General features: G+C 46.8%; 2 protein-coding genes across 2 annotated transcripts in view; one reads left to right on the top strand and one right to left on the bottom strand.

Moving 5' to 3' along the window:
- Positions 1-15,443, bottom strand: part of ATOX1 (antioxidant 1 copper chaperone) — a 31,004-nt gene extending 15,561 nt beyond the window's left edge. Inside the window, exon 1 of the mRNA XM_082255008.1 lies at positions 15,336-15,443. Coding sequence (XP_082111134.1) covers positions 15,336-15,341 — 6 coding nt within the window. The 5' untranslated portion in view covers positions 15,342-15,443. The remainder of the gene's footprint in view (positions 1-15,335) is intronic.
- The window catches only part of G3BP1 (G3BP stress granule assembly factor 1), a 73,422-nt gene continuing 71,132 nt past the window's right edge, over positions 15,411-17,700 (top strand). The window contains exon 1 of the mRNA XM_082255006.1: positions 15,411-15,563. Within this exon, the coding sequence (XP_082111132.1) occupies positions 15,484-15,563 (80 nt within the window). The 5' untranslated portion in view covers positions 15,411-15,483. The remainder of the gene's footprint in view (positions 15,564-17,700) is intronic.

A 17,700-nucleotide genomic window follows, 5' to 3' on the forward strand; every position in this document is an offset into this window, starting at 1 on the left:
AACAGGTATACTTACTTACAGGTCCCTTACCAGTGCTCGTGGCTCCTCCCCACTGTTCAGTGCCCCTATAGCAAGCTGCATGCTATGGGGGCACTCATGCAGGCTCTCTCCCTGAGCCATGCTCGGTTTCTCCATTGACACACAAAGTGTGGCTTTGCTCTGCCCCCTCTCCCTCCTCACTGTCTGTGATTGACAGCAGCAGGAGCCAATGAGGAGACAGAAAGAGAAGAGAGCCACTGGTCTCGTGCACAGCGTTGGTTCAACATTGGGCTCAGGTAAGTATAAGGGGGGTGCTGGGGGGGGGGGGGGAGCGAAGGGATCTTACCGTAATGCATAGAATGTGTGAAGGTAAAAAACCTTCTGCCTTTAAAACCACTTTAAAAAGTGGTTGTAATCCCCAGACATGAAATATGAACAAAGCATTTCCCTCTACTGCGTACTTGCCTCTATTAAGAGCCCTAAGTTCTTCTGACACCAAGAAAAAGGGTGACGGGGTGAGGGAGCTCCAGCTGATTGTCAGCCTCAGCTCTGTTCCTGTGTGGAAGGGGGGATTTGTCCCGTCCCTCCAATCAGAGCTCTCCTCCCCGAGCAGAATGTAATTTCAGTTCCCCGCCCCCTTTTTCTGACGACTCAGACAAGCGTTATAAATTCTGCACTTTGAATGGATGTAGAGAAGAGAATACTGCAGATAAACAGGTACAACTTATGTAGGAGGATTTGTTTCATCCCTGTGTATCACCTGAGGCTAGTTATTTACTAGATATACAACCACATTAATCTGACTGCACCAAATGGCCCAATTCTTTCTACTGCTTATTGAAACTTACTTGATACTTCTTCAGCATTGCCTCCAACATCACCAGCTTTGCCTGCTCTGGAACAAGCTTACTTGCTTGTATTCTGAATGAATAGCTAGCATCAGATCTAGACATTAGTGAGCAGTCAGAGGGGAATGCACAAAATCCAAATGATGTCTTTACGTCTAGTTTTTCCCGTAACCACTTGCCGAACGCCGCAAGTACATATACTGCGGTGGTCAGCCCCTCCTGGGCAAAGTGACGTACCGGTATGTCACTCGCCCACAAGCCAATAGGGGGCGAGCACGCGCCGCCAGATGCGTGCTCCCGCCCCCGCTCGTTCCCTGACATCCCCGAGAGAGTAACCGGCGGCTCCGATGTCCTCCGGCCACTCATGATCTCCCGCTGGAGAGGGAGAAAGGCAGACGGCTAATGTAAACAAAGCCGTCTGTCATTCTCCCTGGTGTAACTGCAGAGATCATACGATCCTGCTATGTAGAATTGTATGTCTCTGTGGTTACATCACTAGCCACGCCCCTTGACAGTTAGAATCACACCTCTAGGGACACACTTAACCCCTCGATCACTAATAAAGTTAACCCCTTCCCTGCCAGTGTCATTTTTGCAGTAACAGTGCATATTTTTAGCACTGATTACTGTAGTAATGTCACTGGTACCCCCAAAAGTGTCAAAAATGTCAGTCAGGGCTCCGATCTGTCTGCCGCAATGTCGCAGTCCCGCAAACAAAAAAAAAAAATCACGGAGCGCCGCCATTACCAGTTAAAAAAAAAACCCAATAAAAATTACATAAATCTTTCCCGCAGTTAGTAAATGCAATAACTTTTGCGCAAACCAATCAAAATCCGCTTATTGTGATTTTGTTTACCAAATATGTAGCAGAAAACAAATTGGCCTAAAATGTTAAAAAAATTTGATTTTTTACATTTTTTTTTTGAGAATTTCATATAAAAAATAAATGAGAAAAATATTGTTATTTTTTCAAAATTGTCGCTCTTTTTTTGTTTATAGCGCAAAAAGTAAAAACAGCACAGGTGATCAAATACCACCAAACGAAAGCTCTGTTTCTGGGAAAAAAAGGACATCCAATTTCATTTAGGTACAGCGTCGCACAACCGCGCAATTGTCCGTTAAAGTCACGCAGTGCCGAATCGCAAAATAGGCCCTGGTCTTTCAGCAGCCAAATCCTCCGGGGCTTAAGTGGCTAAGACCGCAATACGTATATATATATATATATATATATATATATATATATATATATATATATATATATATATATATATATATATATATATACACATACACACACACGTTACGGCTTTGAAGTGGTTCCCCAGGGTTAAGGCTGAAGCGATCAGCAATTACCCATGTATTTTTTGTTATAGCCGGTGGCTGGCTCTCTCATGAAAGCGTTCCAAGCAGCTCATGAGCCTCTATTTCGGAACCTGCGGGAGGGGGGCACGTCCCCTCCCGCTGTTTCTCGGGCTTACCATTTACATTGGCTCGCCTGAGAGATGATCCAACGGTGCAGTCAACTGGTCCCAAAGACTAGATCTTCTTTGATCGTCTCTATGACCTCGGAGGGCCGGAGTGACGTCATGACGTCACTTCCAGTCCAAGGTAGAAGTAACGCCATGATGTCACTTCCAGTCCAAGGTGAAAGTAACGCCATGATGTCACTTCCAGTCCAAGGTGAAAGTAACGTCATGATGTCACACTTCCAGTCCAAGGTGAAAGTAACGCCATGATGTCACTTCCAGTCCAAGGTGAAAGTAACGTCATGATGTCACACTTCCAGTCCAAGGTGAAAGTAACGTCATGATGTCAATTCCAGTCCAAGGTGAACGGTGTTCGCACCACACACATGAGGTATGACCGCAAAGGTTAGAGCGAGAGCAATAATTCCAGTGCTAGACCTTCTCTGGAAGCCAAAACAGGTAACCTGTAAAGTCTTTTAAAGCGTAGCCTATGGAGATTTTTAAGTACTGTAGTTTGTTGCCATTTCACAGCACAAGCACTGTGCTGTTATTCATACTTGAAAGGAACAGGATCCATTTTTTTTTCTTAGGGTAACAAACACTTTAACCACTTGCCAACCAGCCACCGTAGTTTTACTGCGGCAGGTCGCCTCAGTTCCGTGAAACAACATACCTGTACATCGCTTCCTGTAACAGATAGTGGGCGTGCGCGTCGCTGGAGGCACGTACATGTGCTGACTGGTTAGCGGGGGACCCAATCAGCAGGTCCGGGGGATGCAATGGCCGCTGGGCACCAGTGATCACTTCCCATGGAGACAGAACGGTGCTCTGCCGATGTAAACACAGCAGACCACTGTTCTGTCAGTGATGAACACAGGGATCTTGTGTTCCTCCTATTTAGGAACACAGGTCTCTGTGTTCACCCAGTGAGTCCATCCCCCACACAGTTAGCAAGCACCCCCTAGGGACACACTTTACCCTTTGATCGTCCCTGGTGTTAACCCCGTCCCTGCCAGTGTCATTAGTACAGTAACAGTGCATATTTTTAGCACTGATTACTGTAGTAAAGTCACTGGTCCCCCCAAAAGTGTGAAGTTACGTGTCCCATCTGTCCGCCGCAATGTCGCAGTCCCGCTAAAAAAAAAAATCGCTGATCGCCACCATTACTAGTAAAAAAAAATTTAAATAAAAATGATAAGTCTATCCCATAGTTTGCAGACGCGATAACGTTTGCGCAAACCAATCAATATACACTTATTGGGATTTTTTTTTTTTACCAAAAATATGTAGCAGACTACATATTGGCCTAAATTGATGAAAAAAATAATTTTTTTTGAGAATGTTTTAGTAAAAACAATCTTGTTTTTTTTTTTTTCCCTCAGAATTGTCGCCCTTTTATTTTTTGTTTATAGCACAAAAAATAAAAACTGCAGAAGTGATCAAATACCACCAAAAGAAAGCTCTATTTGTTAGAAAAAAAGGACATTAATTGTATTTGGGTACAGCGTCGCACAACCGCTCAATTGTCAGTTAAAGTAACGCAGTGCTGTATGGCAAAAAACGGCCTGGTCACTAAGGGGGTAAAACCTTCCCGTCCTTAGGTGGTAATTCACCTTTACCTTTTCACCCACACCTATATGTCAAATAGGGAGCAGTGGCTGTGTCCTCCGTGCAGCTGCTGCATCCCAGTAGACATTATTAGGACTGCCTGCATGCAAATGCACTAAACATATCGTGACGGCAAAACACAGCACTCACATTATCACATTAGGTATACTGCCGAATTTCACCCAAAAAGGGAAATTCTGCTCTTCCTCCCCCCCCCCCCCCCTTATCTTTTTGGGACAATTTTTTCGGCCTAGGCGATCTGAGCAAAAGATCTCCCTACTCCCCTCTGCCTTCTGGGACACATCACAGGCCCCAGAAGACTGCGGGACCATTCACAATGCGAAGTCTGGCTCATGCATGCGCAGCTGGCTGTGAAGCCACAATGAGTAGAATGCCAGCACTGGGGACCTGAAGACTGATGAAGCACAGAGCTGGATTCCTGGTCAGACGCCACAGTTTTTACCGTTGTAGCTGCTGACTTTTACATTTTTTCCGAACTGACTAAAGAACAGCTTTAAAGTGGTTGTAAAGGCACAAGTTTTTTTTTTTTTTTTTTACCTTCATACATTCTATGGATTCTAGCTATAAGGATGTGTACAATTTTTTGTGTGCTGTCTGGATCAGAGACATATTATTATAACTGCTGGATTAAAGGTATGGAGTTTCTTGTTTTGTTTTCTTAGGATAGACAGTGTGCACATAGAGTTTACAACCAATAATGAGATCTGTCAGCACAATACAGACACTGTGAATTACAGTAAACATATCCAAAGCCCACCTATTAACATGGAAAGAGAAAGATACAAAGGATTTTTAAACAAGTATAAAAAAGGTAAATAGCACTTTTTTTTTTTTTTGGGTTACATTTTTTTTTCTTTGTTAAAGTAGACCTAAAGGGCTCTTTCACATGAGCGATCCGATCAGATCCGCCTGTCAGTTTTTTTAGGCAGATCTGATCGGATCCTCCATGCAGCTCTATGGGGCAGCGGATGTCAGCGGAGACACCTCCACTGACACCCGCTGCCATCCGTATCCGATCCTGTCCGTGAAATCTGGACGGATGGAAACCCTATTTTTCCATCCGTTCAGGGATCGGATCGGATGAGAGCGCACAGGCGGTCCGCTCTCATCCAATCCCCCATAGAGAGCAGCGGGAGCTGTGACACCTCCCTCTCCGCACTGAAAGCGGAGACGGAGCTGTCATCCACCAGCTCAGCGGGGATCGGCGGACCAATATGTTTTGCTTTTGGGCTCTTTCACACGGTCCGCCTCCGTAGGCGGATCCGTGCTGCTCAGCAGGGATCGGCAGATCAATCCCCGCTGAGCAGCACGGATCCGCCTACGGAGGTGGACCGTGTGAAAGAGCCCAAAAGCAAAACATATTTTTTTTTTCCATTTTAGATAGAGTAAGGCAAGGTTAAAACCGCTATAAGGTTTATTTTTTGCCATCTGTGTCCCATTGTGAAGGTTTGCCTTCACTTCCTGTCCCATAGCCAAAACAGGAAGTGAAAGAAATTCCCTCTAGGTAAGGTAAATCCCTAGTTGTCACCAGAACTAGTGTCCCCATTGTTCCTCTTCCAGGGACAACCCCTAAATTTGCCATTTTCTTTTACTTTCACTCTTGTTGATAATGGTAAATAGGATAGAGAGGGTATATCTCCCTAACGGGGGCACAGACATCAATAAATACTGACAGGTGTTCTAATCCCTCTCCACGCTATCCAAAACTAAAGAAACAAAAAAAGAGATGTTGCCTTTAGTCATGCTGTAAGGCTCCATTCACACCTGAGCGTATCGTTTTCAGGAGTTTTTTGGGCTTTTTACAGCCGTTTTTTCTGGCGTTTTTTGCAGGTGTTTGGAGGCAGGCATTGACATGTAACAAAAATGCCTGTAATCTGCCCAAAAAGAAGCTCATGCGCTTTTTTGAGCTTCAGACGTTTTTCTTCTGCAGACAAAACGCTCAGATATGAACATGGGCCATTGACATGAATGGGATTTTGCTTGTTGGGCCTTTTGAGACTTCAGAGATGAGCGTTTTATGAGCTGAAATACGCTCAGGTGTGAACAGGGCCTTAGTTATGCTAAGCGAATGGGAATATACACGCAACACATTAAGTAGTAGTGGTGCACCGAAATTAAAATTTTGGTGCAGAAACCAAAAATTCAAGATGCACTTGGCTGAAACCGAAATTGATGGTTTTTAAAAATAAAATATAATTGTTTGCAAAAAATTAAAGTTACTTACTGGTAACGTCTTTTCCAGTAGTCTTTCAGGACAGGCACTTCTGAGAGAACCTGGCTCCTCCCTTCTTAGGAAACACCGCCCCAATTTATTGGATTTAAGCCTCCCTCCAGCTGGCTGCTTCAGTTCTTTACGAGTACCTCCGGCCACTGGGGAGACACAAAGATATATCATACTAACCTCCATCCTCTGATCATCTTATATTCAGACCTTCTTCGGGTGGGTATTAGTGCTGTCCTGAAAGACTACTGGAAAAGACGTTACCAGTAAGTAACTTTAATTTTCCCTTATCGTCTTTCAGGACAGGCACTTCTGAGAGGATAAGAGAGTACTTACTTTCAGGGTGGGACTACCGCTTGCAGGACTTTTCGCCCAAAAGCCTGATCTTTAGCGGATAGCAGGTCCAGTCTATAGTGTTTGGAAAAAGTTGTGTAGCTGGACCAAGTTGCTGCCCGACAGATCTGCTCCGGGGTAGCACCAGCTCTTTCCGCCTGAGAGGCCGCCATTGCTCTTGTAGAGTGCGCCTTAATACCCATAGGGACCTCCTTACCGGAAAGCCTATAAGCATCACTGATGATTAATCTAAGCCATCTGGCTATTGAACGTCTGGACGCTTTAGTACCCTTCTTTGAACTATTAAATAAAACAAAAAAAGAGTCTGACTTCCTGAACTCCTTCGTGATGTTTAGGTATTGCAGAATGCATCTTCTGACATCTAAACTATGAAAACGAATTTCCTGTTCCCTCACAGGCTCTGAACAAAACGTCGGTAGCACTATCTCCTGGTCTCTATGGAACCTTGAGACTACCTTGGGTAGAAACGCTGGATCGGTTTTAAAGATAACCCGATCTGCAAAAATTTGTAAAAAAGGTGCTTTAACCGAAAGGGCCTCTAGCTCACTAACCCGCCTGGCGGTCGTGATTGCCACTAAAAAAAACTGTCTTGAGGGTTAAATTTCTCACCGAACAAGACTCCAATGGCTCAAATGGCTCTTTAATGAGAGCCTGCAAAACTAAAGACAAATCCCACATTGGAAATGGGAGATTTCCTGTTGGTCTTTGCCTATTCAGGGCTTTGAAAAAACGGATCACCCAGGGATCCTTTGCTAAAGGTATTTCGAGGAATACGCTAATGGCTGAAATTTGGCCTTTTAGGGTGCTGATGGCTAACCCTTTGTTAGCCCCCTCTTGTAGGAACTCGAGTACTGATACTGTACTTCCTGTGTCTAAAGAGCTTGCTTTGCACCAGTTTCTAAAAAACTTCCAAGTTTTTAGGTAGATGCTCTGTGTCTCTTTCTTCCTGCTTCCTAGCAGAGTCTGCACCAGTTGGCCCGAGAAACCCTTGCTCTTTAACAGTTCTTCTTCAGTAGCCAAGCTGCAAGGTTCCAATGTTGTGTCTGAGGACAGAGTACTGGGCCCTGGGAGAGGAGATCTTCTCTCACTGGTAGCAACCAGGGGGGCTCTACCGCTAAGTGATTTAGGGTCGAGAACCACGGTCTCCTCGGCCAATGTGGTGCTATAAGTATTAGCGTCGTACTTTCCTCCTGAAACTTCCTCAAGACCGCTGGTATTAGCACTGGTGGGGGGAAGGCATAGGATTTGGGGAACACCCAGGGTTGAGCTAGAGCATCCACCCCTAGAGCTCCGTCCCATCTGCTCAGGGAAAAATATTGAGGTGTCTTTGTGTTCTGCCGTGAGGCAAACAGGTCGATGTTTGGCATTCCCCATCTCTGGGTAATTCCATTGAACACCTCCTGATTTAACGTCCAGTCTCCTTCTCTTACCGTCTTTCTGCTGAGAAAGTCGGCTAGTTGATTTAACTCTCCCTTGAGATGAACTGCCGAAAGAGAGAGAACTTGGACCTCGGCCCATTGCAAGATCTTCTTTGCCAGACCCCATAGGAGATTGCTTCTGGTTCCCCCCTGTCGGTTTAGATATGCTACCACTGTGGCATTGTCTGACCGTACCTGAATTCGGTGTCCCTGCAAGTCCTCCTGGAAGGCTCTGAGGGCTAACTCTACCGCCCTCAATTCCCTCCAATTGGAGGATTGTTTTGCTTCCTCCAGTCCCCAGGTCCCCTGGGCTAGCTTGGATCCCAGATGGGCCCCCCAGCCTATGCCGCTTGCATCTGTGGTGATGATGGTGGAGGCTATCTGAACCCAACAGAGGCCTTGTGATAGATTTTCGGCTTTTCTCCACCACCACAGAGATCTTTTCACTGCGGTTGGGATCTGTATGAAGGTATCCAGGGAATCCTGGCTGCGGTCCCAAGCTTCCAGGATGAATAGTTGCAGGGGACGAAAGTGCAGGCCTGCCCACTGAACTGCTGGGATGGCTGCTGTTAGTAACCCCAGTATAGACGTGGATTGTCTGACTGAGATCGCTTGGTTTGCTTGCAACTGTCCTACTGCCTTGCTTATTTTCTGCTTTTTGTCCGGGGGTAAGAAGATTTTTTGGACCCTGGAGTCTATCTCGTACCCCAAGAACAATATCCTTTGTGTTGGTACTAAGGAGGATTTTTCTAAATTTAGTAGCCAACCCAGGTCTTCCAGAATCCGTGTTGCATCCCGGAAAACCCTGGACAATTGTTCTTGGGAGTGGGAGAACAACAGCAGGTCGTCTAGGTATGCGATTACCGACAAACCCTGTAGTCGCATAAATGCCAAGGTCTCTGCCATTACCTTCGTGAATATTCGGGGGGACGAGGAGAGGCCAAAAGGGAGGGCCTGAAATTGCCAGTGCTGAATGTCCTCCCCTGTTTTTACGGCTAACCTCAGGAACTTTTGGCTTTTCTCTGCAATGGGAATGTGCAGGTATGCATCCTTGAGATCTATCGAGGCCATATAGCACTGTGGGGGAAGGATGGTTCTTATCGAATAGATAGAGTCCATCCTGAACTTCCTGTATCTGATTGAACGATTCAGGGGTTTTAAGTTTAAGATTAACCTGTAACTGCCTGAGGGCTTTATCACCACAAAGATGTGGGAGTAAAAACCTTCTCCCACTTCCCTTGCTGAAACTCTCCGAATGACGTTTTGTATTTTTAGTTCCTTGAGAGAGGAGAGTATGGCCCTGGACTTCTGTTCGCATTTTGGCAGATGGGTGATTAACATTCTGGCAGGAGGGGGGCTTGAGAACTCCAGCTGATAACCCTGTCTTATTATCTGCAGGATAAAGGGGCTGGAGGTGATCTCTTCCCACCGAGGGAGAAAGGTCCCCAGTCTTCCTCCCACAGTGGTGAGGTTGTCATTGAGACTTCTTGGGCTGTTCAGGAGGGCGTAAAATACCCCCCCCCGCGGCCCTTACCTCTTTGACTCCAGGATCTTTTCTGTCCTTCAGATTTCTTTGGAGCCGAAAAATTTTTCTGGGGATAGGACTTTCTATTGAATCCCGTCTTTTTCCCCTGCTTAATTGGGAAGGATTTCTTTCGGTCTGCCGTGTGATCTAGGACTGTTTCCAATCCTGGACCAAATAAGCGGTCCCCTGTAAATGGGATCCCACACAATTTGGCTTTAGAGCCCCCGTCTCCTTGCCAAGTTTTTAACCAGAGGGCTCTCCTAGCCGAATTGGTTAAGGCCGATGACCTGGCCGTCATGCGCACCGACTCCAGAGAGGCATCTGCTATGTATGCTACTCCCCGTAGTAACATGGGAAATGAGGATAATATGGTCTCCTTACCAGTCTCAGCCTCAATATGTGCCTTTATCTGAGTTAGCCAATACTCCATGTTTCTGGCTACTACCGTAATTGCCATGGCAGGCTTAAGATTTCCTAGAGCTGAGTCCCAGGCTTTCTTCAGGAGGGAGTCTGCTCGCCATGGGATCAGGGAGTGACCCCATATCCTCGAAAGCCAAGTCCGTATGCCTGGAGACTCGCGAAAAGGCTGCGTCCAGTTTAGGTGATTTGTTCCAGACCGCCGAATCATCCTCAGAAAAAGGAAATCTTCTTTTCAGAGCTCCTGAAAAGAAGGGTTTCCTTTCTGGATCCTGCCACTCGCTCTTTATAGTGTCTACTAGGACTTCGTGTACTGGAAAAACCTTTTTCTTTGGTTTGCCCAGACTCGCGTACATTTGATCATGCAAAGATAATGTTTTCTTCTCTTCCTGGATTCCTAGAGTGGTGTGGATAGCCGCTATCAGGCCTTCCACCTCTTCCAGAGACAGCTTGTATCTAGAGGTTTTTTTGGATTCCCCATCCGACCCCTCTGCCTCAGATTCCCCTGGGGAATTGGGGGGTGTGCTATCGCACTCTTCCCCTTGATGTACAGAACCCGCAGGTGCCTCCCCACTTGTAGAGGGTAGTAACTGCGGTGTTGGAGCATTTTCCTGCCGTGCCGACTGGGGGGAACTCTGTGGAAGCTGGGTGTTAGCAAACAAATCCTTAAAGGATTGGAAAGTGCTAGCAAGCTCCTTGACAGAGGTGGCTAAATCTGCGTTTTGACTTTCCGTGTGTTCCTTCACTAAACTCTCCAGACATTCTTTGCATAAGGGTTTAGTCCAAGATTCCCCCATATTCTCTTTGCAGGAAGGGCATCTCTTCTTGGAAACATGGGCTGGCTTTTTCTCTGAGGCTTTCTGTAATTTCAAATATAAAAGGCATAGTTTAAAATCCACTACCTAATGCTCCCCAGCCTGCACAGCTTGCCCCACCAGAGGGTGTTGCTAGGGACGACCATCACCAAGAAGATCCCACAGTGTGACCCTCAGCCTCCCTACTCCCCTTAACCCTAAGGGAACAGAAAATGGAGCTAGTGGGAGAAGTAAGGGAGAACCACCCCAGGCCTCCTTACCTTATGGTGGCTGGTGCTGTTATCTCCCGGAGCGGTAACTGAGGTCTGTGCCTCCGACATGCTTCCTGGAGTGGCTCTTCTTAACCTGGCAGCTGTCCCCCAGCTTGCAGGACGCACCAGCCTTTCATATCTGGCGCGCTCACCGCCGCGACCCGGAACCGGAAGTCGCGGTTTGCCGCCGGAAGTGCCCGCCCCTACCGGAAGTGACGTCCCCCGTCATCCGGCCCGGCTGCTCCACACCGCCGCAAGCGGGGGGCGGAATGCACCATGGCGGACGCTCTCCCCGAGCGTGGTGAGCGGGCCCCCCAGCCAAGAAACTCCGCTGAGCGAGGCTGTGGTGATAAAAAAATTTTCTGCGGCCGACAGGTAAGCGGGTCCCCCCCGGTGCTGTCTTTCTTGGCCGCCTTCTGAGAGTACCTGACTCCCTCTAACTTCAGCCTCCTGGCTTCAGCTAAGGCTCCTCTTGGACGGTGTCTCCCCGCTGGAGGAAACACCAGAACTGAGGCAGCCAGCTGGAGGGAGGCTTAAATCCAATAAATTGGGGCGGTTTTTTTCGCTAAGAAGGGAGGAGCCAGGTTCTCTCAGAAGTGCCTGTCCTGAAAGACGATAAGGGAAATATATATATTTGATTTTTTAATGAATTTAATGAATATAAATCTATTGTCGGCCATTATTGGCACCTTTTGAAGCGGTGTTAAAAATCCTGCTTGCTGCATTTTTGGTGCATGTTTGATCAGTTAAAAAAAAACCTCACCAAAAACGCACCTTGAAATGCATTAAAAATGCAGTAAGAACACATCAAAAATGCTCCCACGTTGCATTTTTAAAAGCTTTTGTTGAGTCACATGACCTATGAAAAACACATTATAAGCAAGGTAAAATTGCGGCAACATCGCAGGCGTTTTCGGCAGCCATAACCGGAATTTCTTTTTCTTTTGGCGCAATGCTGAAAACCCTATTTTTGGTGGCCGAAATTTCAGTGCATCGCTATTATGAAGTAGCTTTTATCCTAATCTGGCTGCAAAACTGGAAATCCACTTGAAGGGGGACAGTTGTGTGTATGCTATGACCCCAGCATGCACACTGGGCGTTCAGCCTCAATGTATGGGGCTCTGGCGGTTTTTTGCAGGCAGGAGGCACTCTATGAAAATGTGATAGCTGTTGTGGCTGGACAGTGCATTGAGCAGTAAAAAGGTTTAGGGCAGTATGTATTTATTTAGGGATGAATGCCCTTTTACAGCTAGTCTGTGTTCCAGGCATTTAGGCTCCAGTCACACTTGTGCGACTTGTCATGCAACTCTGGACATCAAACCCACATGACAAGTCGTACTCCATGTTTTCCAATGATACCCATTCATATATGTGCAATGTAAAGTTGCAGCGATTTCAGAGTAGTTCATGCACTACTTTGGTCCGACTTTCATGCAGCTTGAGGGCCATAGACTTCAACGTTAACCCTTAATAGTTCCATGAAAGTCGTACCAGAATGTTATACAATGCAACAGTTGTCCATTATCAATGGTCAAAGCCAAAGTCGTATCCAAGTCACACATATCCATAGTTGCACTCCAAAGTCGGCACAACTTTGGAGTCATACAAGTGTGAATGAAGCCTTATACCAGAGTGCATACAACCCTACAAAATGCAACAGCCGCATTTTCAGGATCTCAGAGTTATGCATGCTGCCAACAGTGGATCTAGGCCAGGGATCCTCAAACTACGGCCCTCCAGCTGTTGTGGAACTACACCTCCCATGAAGAATTGTAAAACTCTGACATTCACAGACATGACTAAGCATTAGTGATCGACCGATATCGTTTTTTTTTATTGCCGATACCGATATTTTGCTCTTCGGATATCGGTATCGGCCAATATTGGCTGATATTTTCGGCCATTTTTTTTTTTCACAGGTACTCTTGTGGAGGGATCTGGGGGTCTAAAAGACCCCAAACCCCTCCTCTGCACTTAAAAGCATTCAAAACGCCAAGTTTGGCTGTTTTGAATGCTTGCATTTTTTTAAATTTGCCGCCGAGTACCCGGAAATTATGTCATGACATCACTTCCGGGTTTTTTACATGGAGACCCGATCAGAGCCAAATGCATCTTTGATCGGGTCTTCTCTTCAGGGCCGTGCAGGTAGGATGCCCAGGTCTTCCAGGGGGATGGGAGACCCAGGCGAGCTGCGGAAGGCGGCGGGAGGGGACGTCGCCTTCCCGCTCCTTGTAATGACAGCCGAGCGGCTTCTCAGCCGCATCGGTTGTCATTACAAGACAGCCGACCGTCGGCTATGGATGCCGGTACCGGGGTGATGCCTCTAGCTGCAGGCATCACTCCGGTACAAGCACTTTCCCGAAATATTGGTAACCTCAGGGGCCGATTCGGATATATCGGGGAAAGTGCATATCGGCCCCCAATATATCGGCATTGCCAATAATCGGTCAATCCCTACTAAGCATGATGGGAATTGTAGTTCCTGAACAACTGGAGGGCCATAGTTTGAAGACCTCTGGTCTAGACCGTTTACCTGTGCCTTCCGCTCACACCAAAATGCTACAATCTCAGGCACAAAGGCTAAATGCCCAAGCAGACATGAAGCCTTATTTCCATGCCCCCCTACATAATGGATTAAAAATAAAAAGGAGACAACCAGGAATTCCCTCCCTTTGGGGAAGTGGAGGGAAATATCTCCAAATAGGACACAGATAGCAAAAAAAAAAAAAAATGCTGACAGGGCGTATAACCCTCTCTATCCAAAATAACAAAAAAAAAAAAAGGAACAAGTTTTGCCCTTAGTCCTACTTTAAAGCGGAACATCACTTAAAAGTGGAAGTTTCTCTCATCCCCCTGCCATTATATTTTTTCTGGGGGAGGGAATCTATTTCTGAAATGCTCCCACTTCTGCTTTTCTTGCCTAGGTGATATTCAAAGAAGCCCCCCCAGCTATAACACATGTCCCAGGAGACTATGGGACCTTCTGGAATGTGTAGTGCGTCAGGCTTGCCAACCATCAGTAAATTCACGGACAGTTTGTAAAATCTATCTGGGAATGTCTGTAATGGCCATTCATAGGCGATCTGCCACTAGTGTCAATGTTAAAAATACATGTATGGGGTTTTTTATTTTTTTTAAAGATTCATACTTACCTAGGTGGATGCAGCATTGGTCTGATGCTGCAGTGGTCCCCCGCTGGCTCTAACACTGGGAACCAAGTGATCAAACGCTGCAGATCGCTCGGTTCTCAGAGCTCCCTGAGCAGAGAGCTGGTAACTGTCAGTCAGCAGCTCTCTGCTATGTCCCCCCCCACCTTCCTCGCTCACTGTAGCACTGGGCTGTGGAGGGGGGAAGGAGCAGCCGGCTCAGTGGCTTGCTGAGATGCTGAGCTGGGTGCCGGTCCAGGCATGTGGGATGGTCCCGACTCCATTGTTGCGATCTTGCCCGAGCCCAGACAAGCTCTGTGACGTCAGCTAACAGCGAGCATCAGCCCGCTTGTCTGCTGAAAACGGGCCAAAGGAGTGCAGAATGAACTGCACTCCTGTGATCCACAGGAGAAGTACAGCCAAACTAGCATTGGCTGTACGTCTCCTTTAAGTTAATGACACCCCAAAACCCAATGCAATTGCAAGAATCCGATCACATGGGTAAGAACACCCATGCGATTAGATTCCGGTGTGGCAAAAAAAGAAGATACCTGCACCTCTTTTGTGCGGTGCGAATTGAGTCCACACAAAATGAAAAGGCTCAAAACGCACAGCAGAGATTTGCCTGTGATTTGGATAGGAATGCGATTTCCGTCCAAATCACATGCATTGTCCCACACTGCATATACGTGAACCCAGCTGGACAGATGTAAAAATAAGGAATTTTGCAAATAATCCTTTACCCCAATGAGAGTTCAGCATCGCATGACAAGTCGCATTCCTATCTGCAGCAAAAAAACGTTCAAATTGTTGCGACTCAAGCCGCAGAAACTTTAAAAAAAAAATAGGTTCCTGCACAACTTTACTTCTGTTAAATTAAGTCAGAAGCCGCATTGAAATCGCTCATCCAAATCGCACTGATCTGCGGCTTTGAAATAAGCCAGACGTGTGTGCACCAGGGATTACTGATAGTTGGCAACCCTGAACGCATCTCACCAGCTGGGTCCCCAAAGCCAAGATGGCAGCAGAGGAGCCCCAGCCCAGGTGCAGAGATCACTGGATCTCCAAGCTGGGGAGATTTGTACATTAAAATTAAACAGCTACAAATGACTTTTATTTCTTTGTAGCTCCTCTTTCAGTATCATATGTAATGGAGGAGCAATGACGAGCTCAGTATTCAGGTCTCCTATACAAGCGAGCCCAGGTCCCCTTCCCGAGTACAATACCCCCTCCCCCCATATCCTGGCCATAGGCCCCCTCACCTACCGGCATGATGGAGAGCAGATGTATGCAGAGTGCAGACAGGACGTGTGACAGCTCAGCTCAGGAAGGAGCCCCGCCCCCTGTCCAGCCCTGCTTCCTGTGTGATGACACGGAGGAGGGAGCGCCTCCTTCCCTTCCCGGCTCATAGGACATGAAGATGCTGCCATCTTGTGGTGTACATGGTCAGGCTGAGGAGCACACAGTGATCATCATGGGAGAAGCCGACACAAAGTATGTACACAACGCTCCTCGCTCTCCTGCCCACCTACCTCAGTCCGGTGTGGGGGTCCTGGCTGTGCTGATCGGCCGTACTCAGCCCCCGGGACAAGTTGGCCGCTTAGTTTCTGGGCTCTTCTTCCTGTTTGGTGACTTGTTGGGACTTGTAACCATGTAACACCGTTCCAGTGCCAGAAGGGGGGGCAGTGTGAGGAGCTGATCGGAGGGGGCTGTTTACTGTCACACTCTGGAAGGCCACAGCCAATCACACCCCAAACTTCATACTTTTTAGTAAAGTTAGAAAATGTTAGCCAACACTTGATTGGCTGCTGGTGGGTACAGCCTGCTTTCAGCTTTCATGTCTATTGACCCATAAAAATCAACACAGAAAAGAGTGGTTGTCCATGGGCCCTGTTTACACCTACTGAGCCCAGGGGTGTACAGATTAGGATACAAAGGTGGGTGGGCCCGCCAGGAAGATGTCACCTGTACGGGCCAATCATCTGCAGCCACACATATACAAGGGGGTGTATATATATATATATATATATATATATATATATATATATATATATATATATATATATATATATATATATATATATATATATATATATATATACACATATACACACAAGGAATGCCCTGGCCGCAGATGATTGGCCTGCACGCTCACACACATAATTTCGGATCCCAGTCCAACACACCTGAGTTTTAAAATTTGAACCCACCTGAGCTATCCCACCAGGAAGCTGTCAAAGCCAACAGCCAATTATAGACAGTGGAAGAATTCCCTGCCCAGCAGCTGCACCCATACATGCCACTGCTTTTGCCTCCTATGATTGGCTACTGGCTTTGACAGCTCCTCGTTGGGATAGCACAGGTAGGTTCAGATTTCTAAAACTCAGGTGTGTTGGACTGGGATCCGAACTTATGAAGATGTCACCTGTGCAGGCCAATCGTCTGCAGCCAGGGCATTCCTTGTATGTATACACCCCCTTGTATATGTGTGGCTGCAGATGATTGGCCTGTACAGGTGACATTTTCCTGATGGGCTCACACACACAAATTCGGATCCCAGCCCAACACACCTGAGTTTTAGAAATCTGAACCCATCTGAGCTATCCCACCAGGAAGCTGTCAAAGCCAACAGCCAATCATAGGCAGTGGAAGAATTCCCCACCCAGCAGCTGCACCCATACATGCCACTGCATGGAATACTTTTGCTTCCTATGATTGGCTGTTGACTTTGACAGCTGGCCAGCGGGATAGCACAGGTGGGTTCAGATTTCTAAATCTCAGGTGTGTTGGACTGGAATCCGAACTTATGTGTGTGAGCCCGTTAGGAAAATGTCACCTGTACGGGCCAATCATCTGCAGCCACACATATACAAGGGAGGTGTATACAAACAAGGAATGCCCTGGCTGCAGATGATTGGTCCGCACAAGTGAAATCTTCCTGGTGGGCTTGCACACACAAGTTTGGACCCTAGTCCAACACACCTGAGTTTTAGAAATGTGAACCCACCTTAGCTATCCCACCAATAAGCTGTCAAAGCCAACAGCCATTCATTGGCAGTGGAAGAATCCCCCACCCAGCAGCTGCACCTATGCATGCCACAGCAGAGCAGAGAATGCCTTCGCCTACTATGATTGACTGTTGACTTTGACAGTTTCCTCGCAGGATAGCTCATGTGGGGTCAGACTCGATGAGCAAGTTCATTCACATGTACCTGTATGCATTTTTACAAAGTGCAGCTCACTGCGCCGCATGCCACCGAAGCTCATCATAACGCACTGGGGTGCAAAGAGCTGAATTCAATGTTATTTGGTGATGCATCAATACAGTTTAAAAAAAAAAAGGAAACCATGCAATATGTTCTAACAACACAGCCCCAACACAACACCCCATTACAAAATATAAACCAGCGTGTGTTTTAGGACTCATGCACATGGCTGTGTTAGGCCGTACACTGCCCAGATCAGTTTTTGTCTGTAGCGGGTATGGCCAGGTGTTTTAAATCATCCGCAGACAGGAAGCCTGTATATACAGTATCTCACAAAAGTGAGTACACCCCTCACATTTTTGTTAATATTTTATTATATCTTTTCATGTGACAACACTGAAGAAATGACACTTTGCTACAATGTA

This window comes from Pelophylax lessonae (genome assembly GCF_965119305.1).
Source record: "Pelophylax lessonae genome assembly, chromosome: 4".
Lineage (NCBI taxonomy): Eukaryota > Metazoa > Chordata > Amphibia > Anura > Ranidae > Pelophylax > Pelophylax lessonae.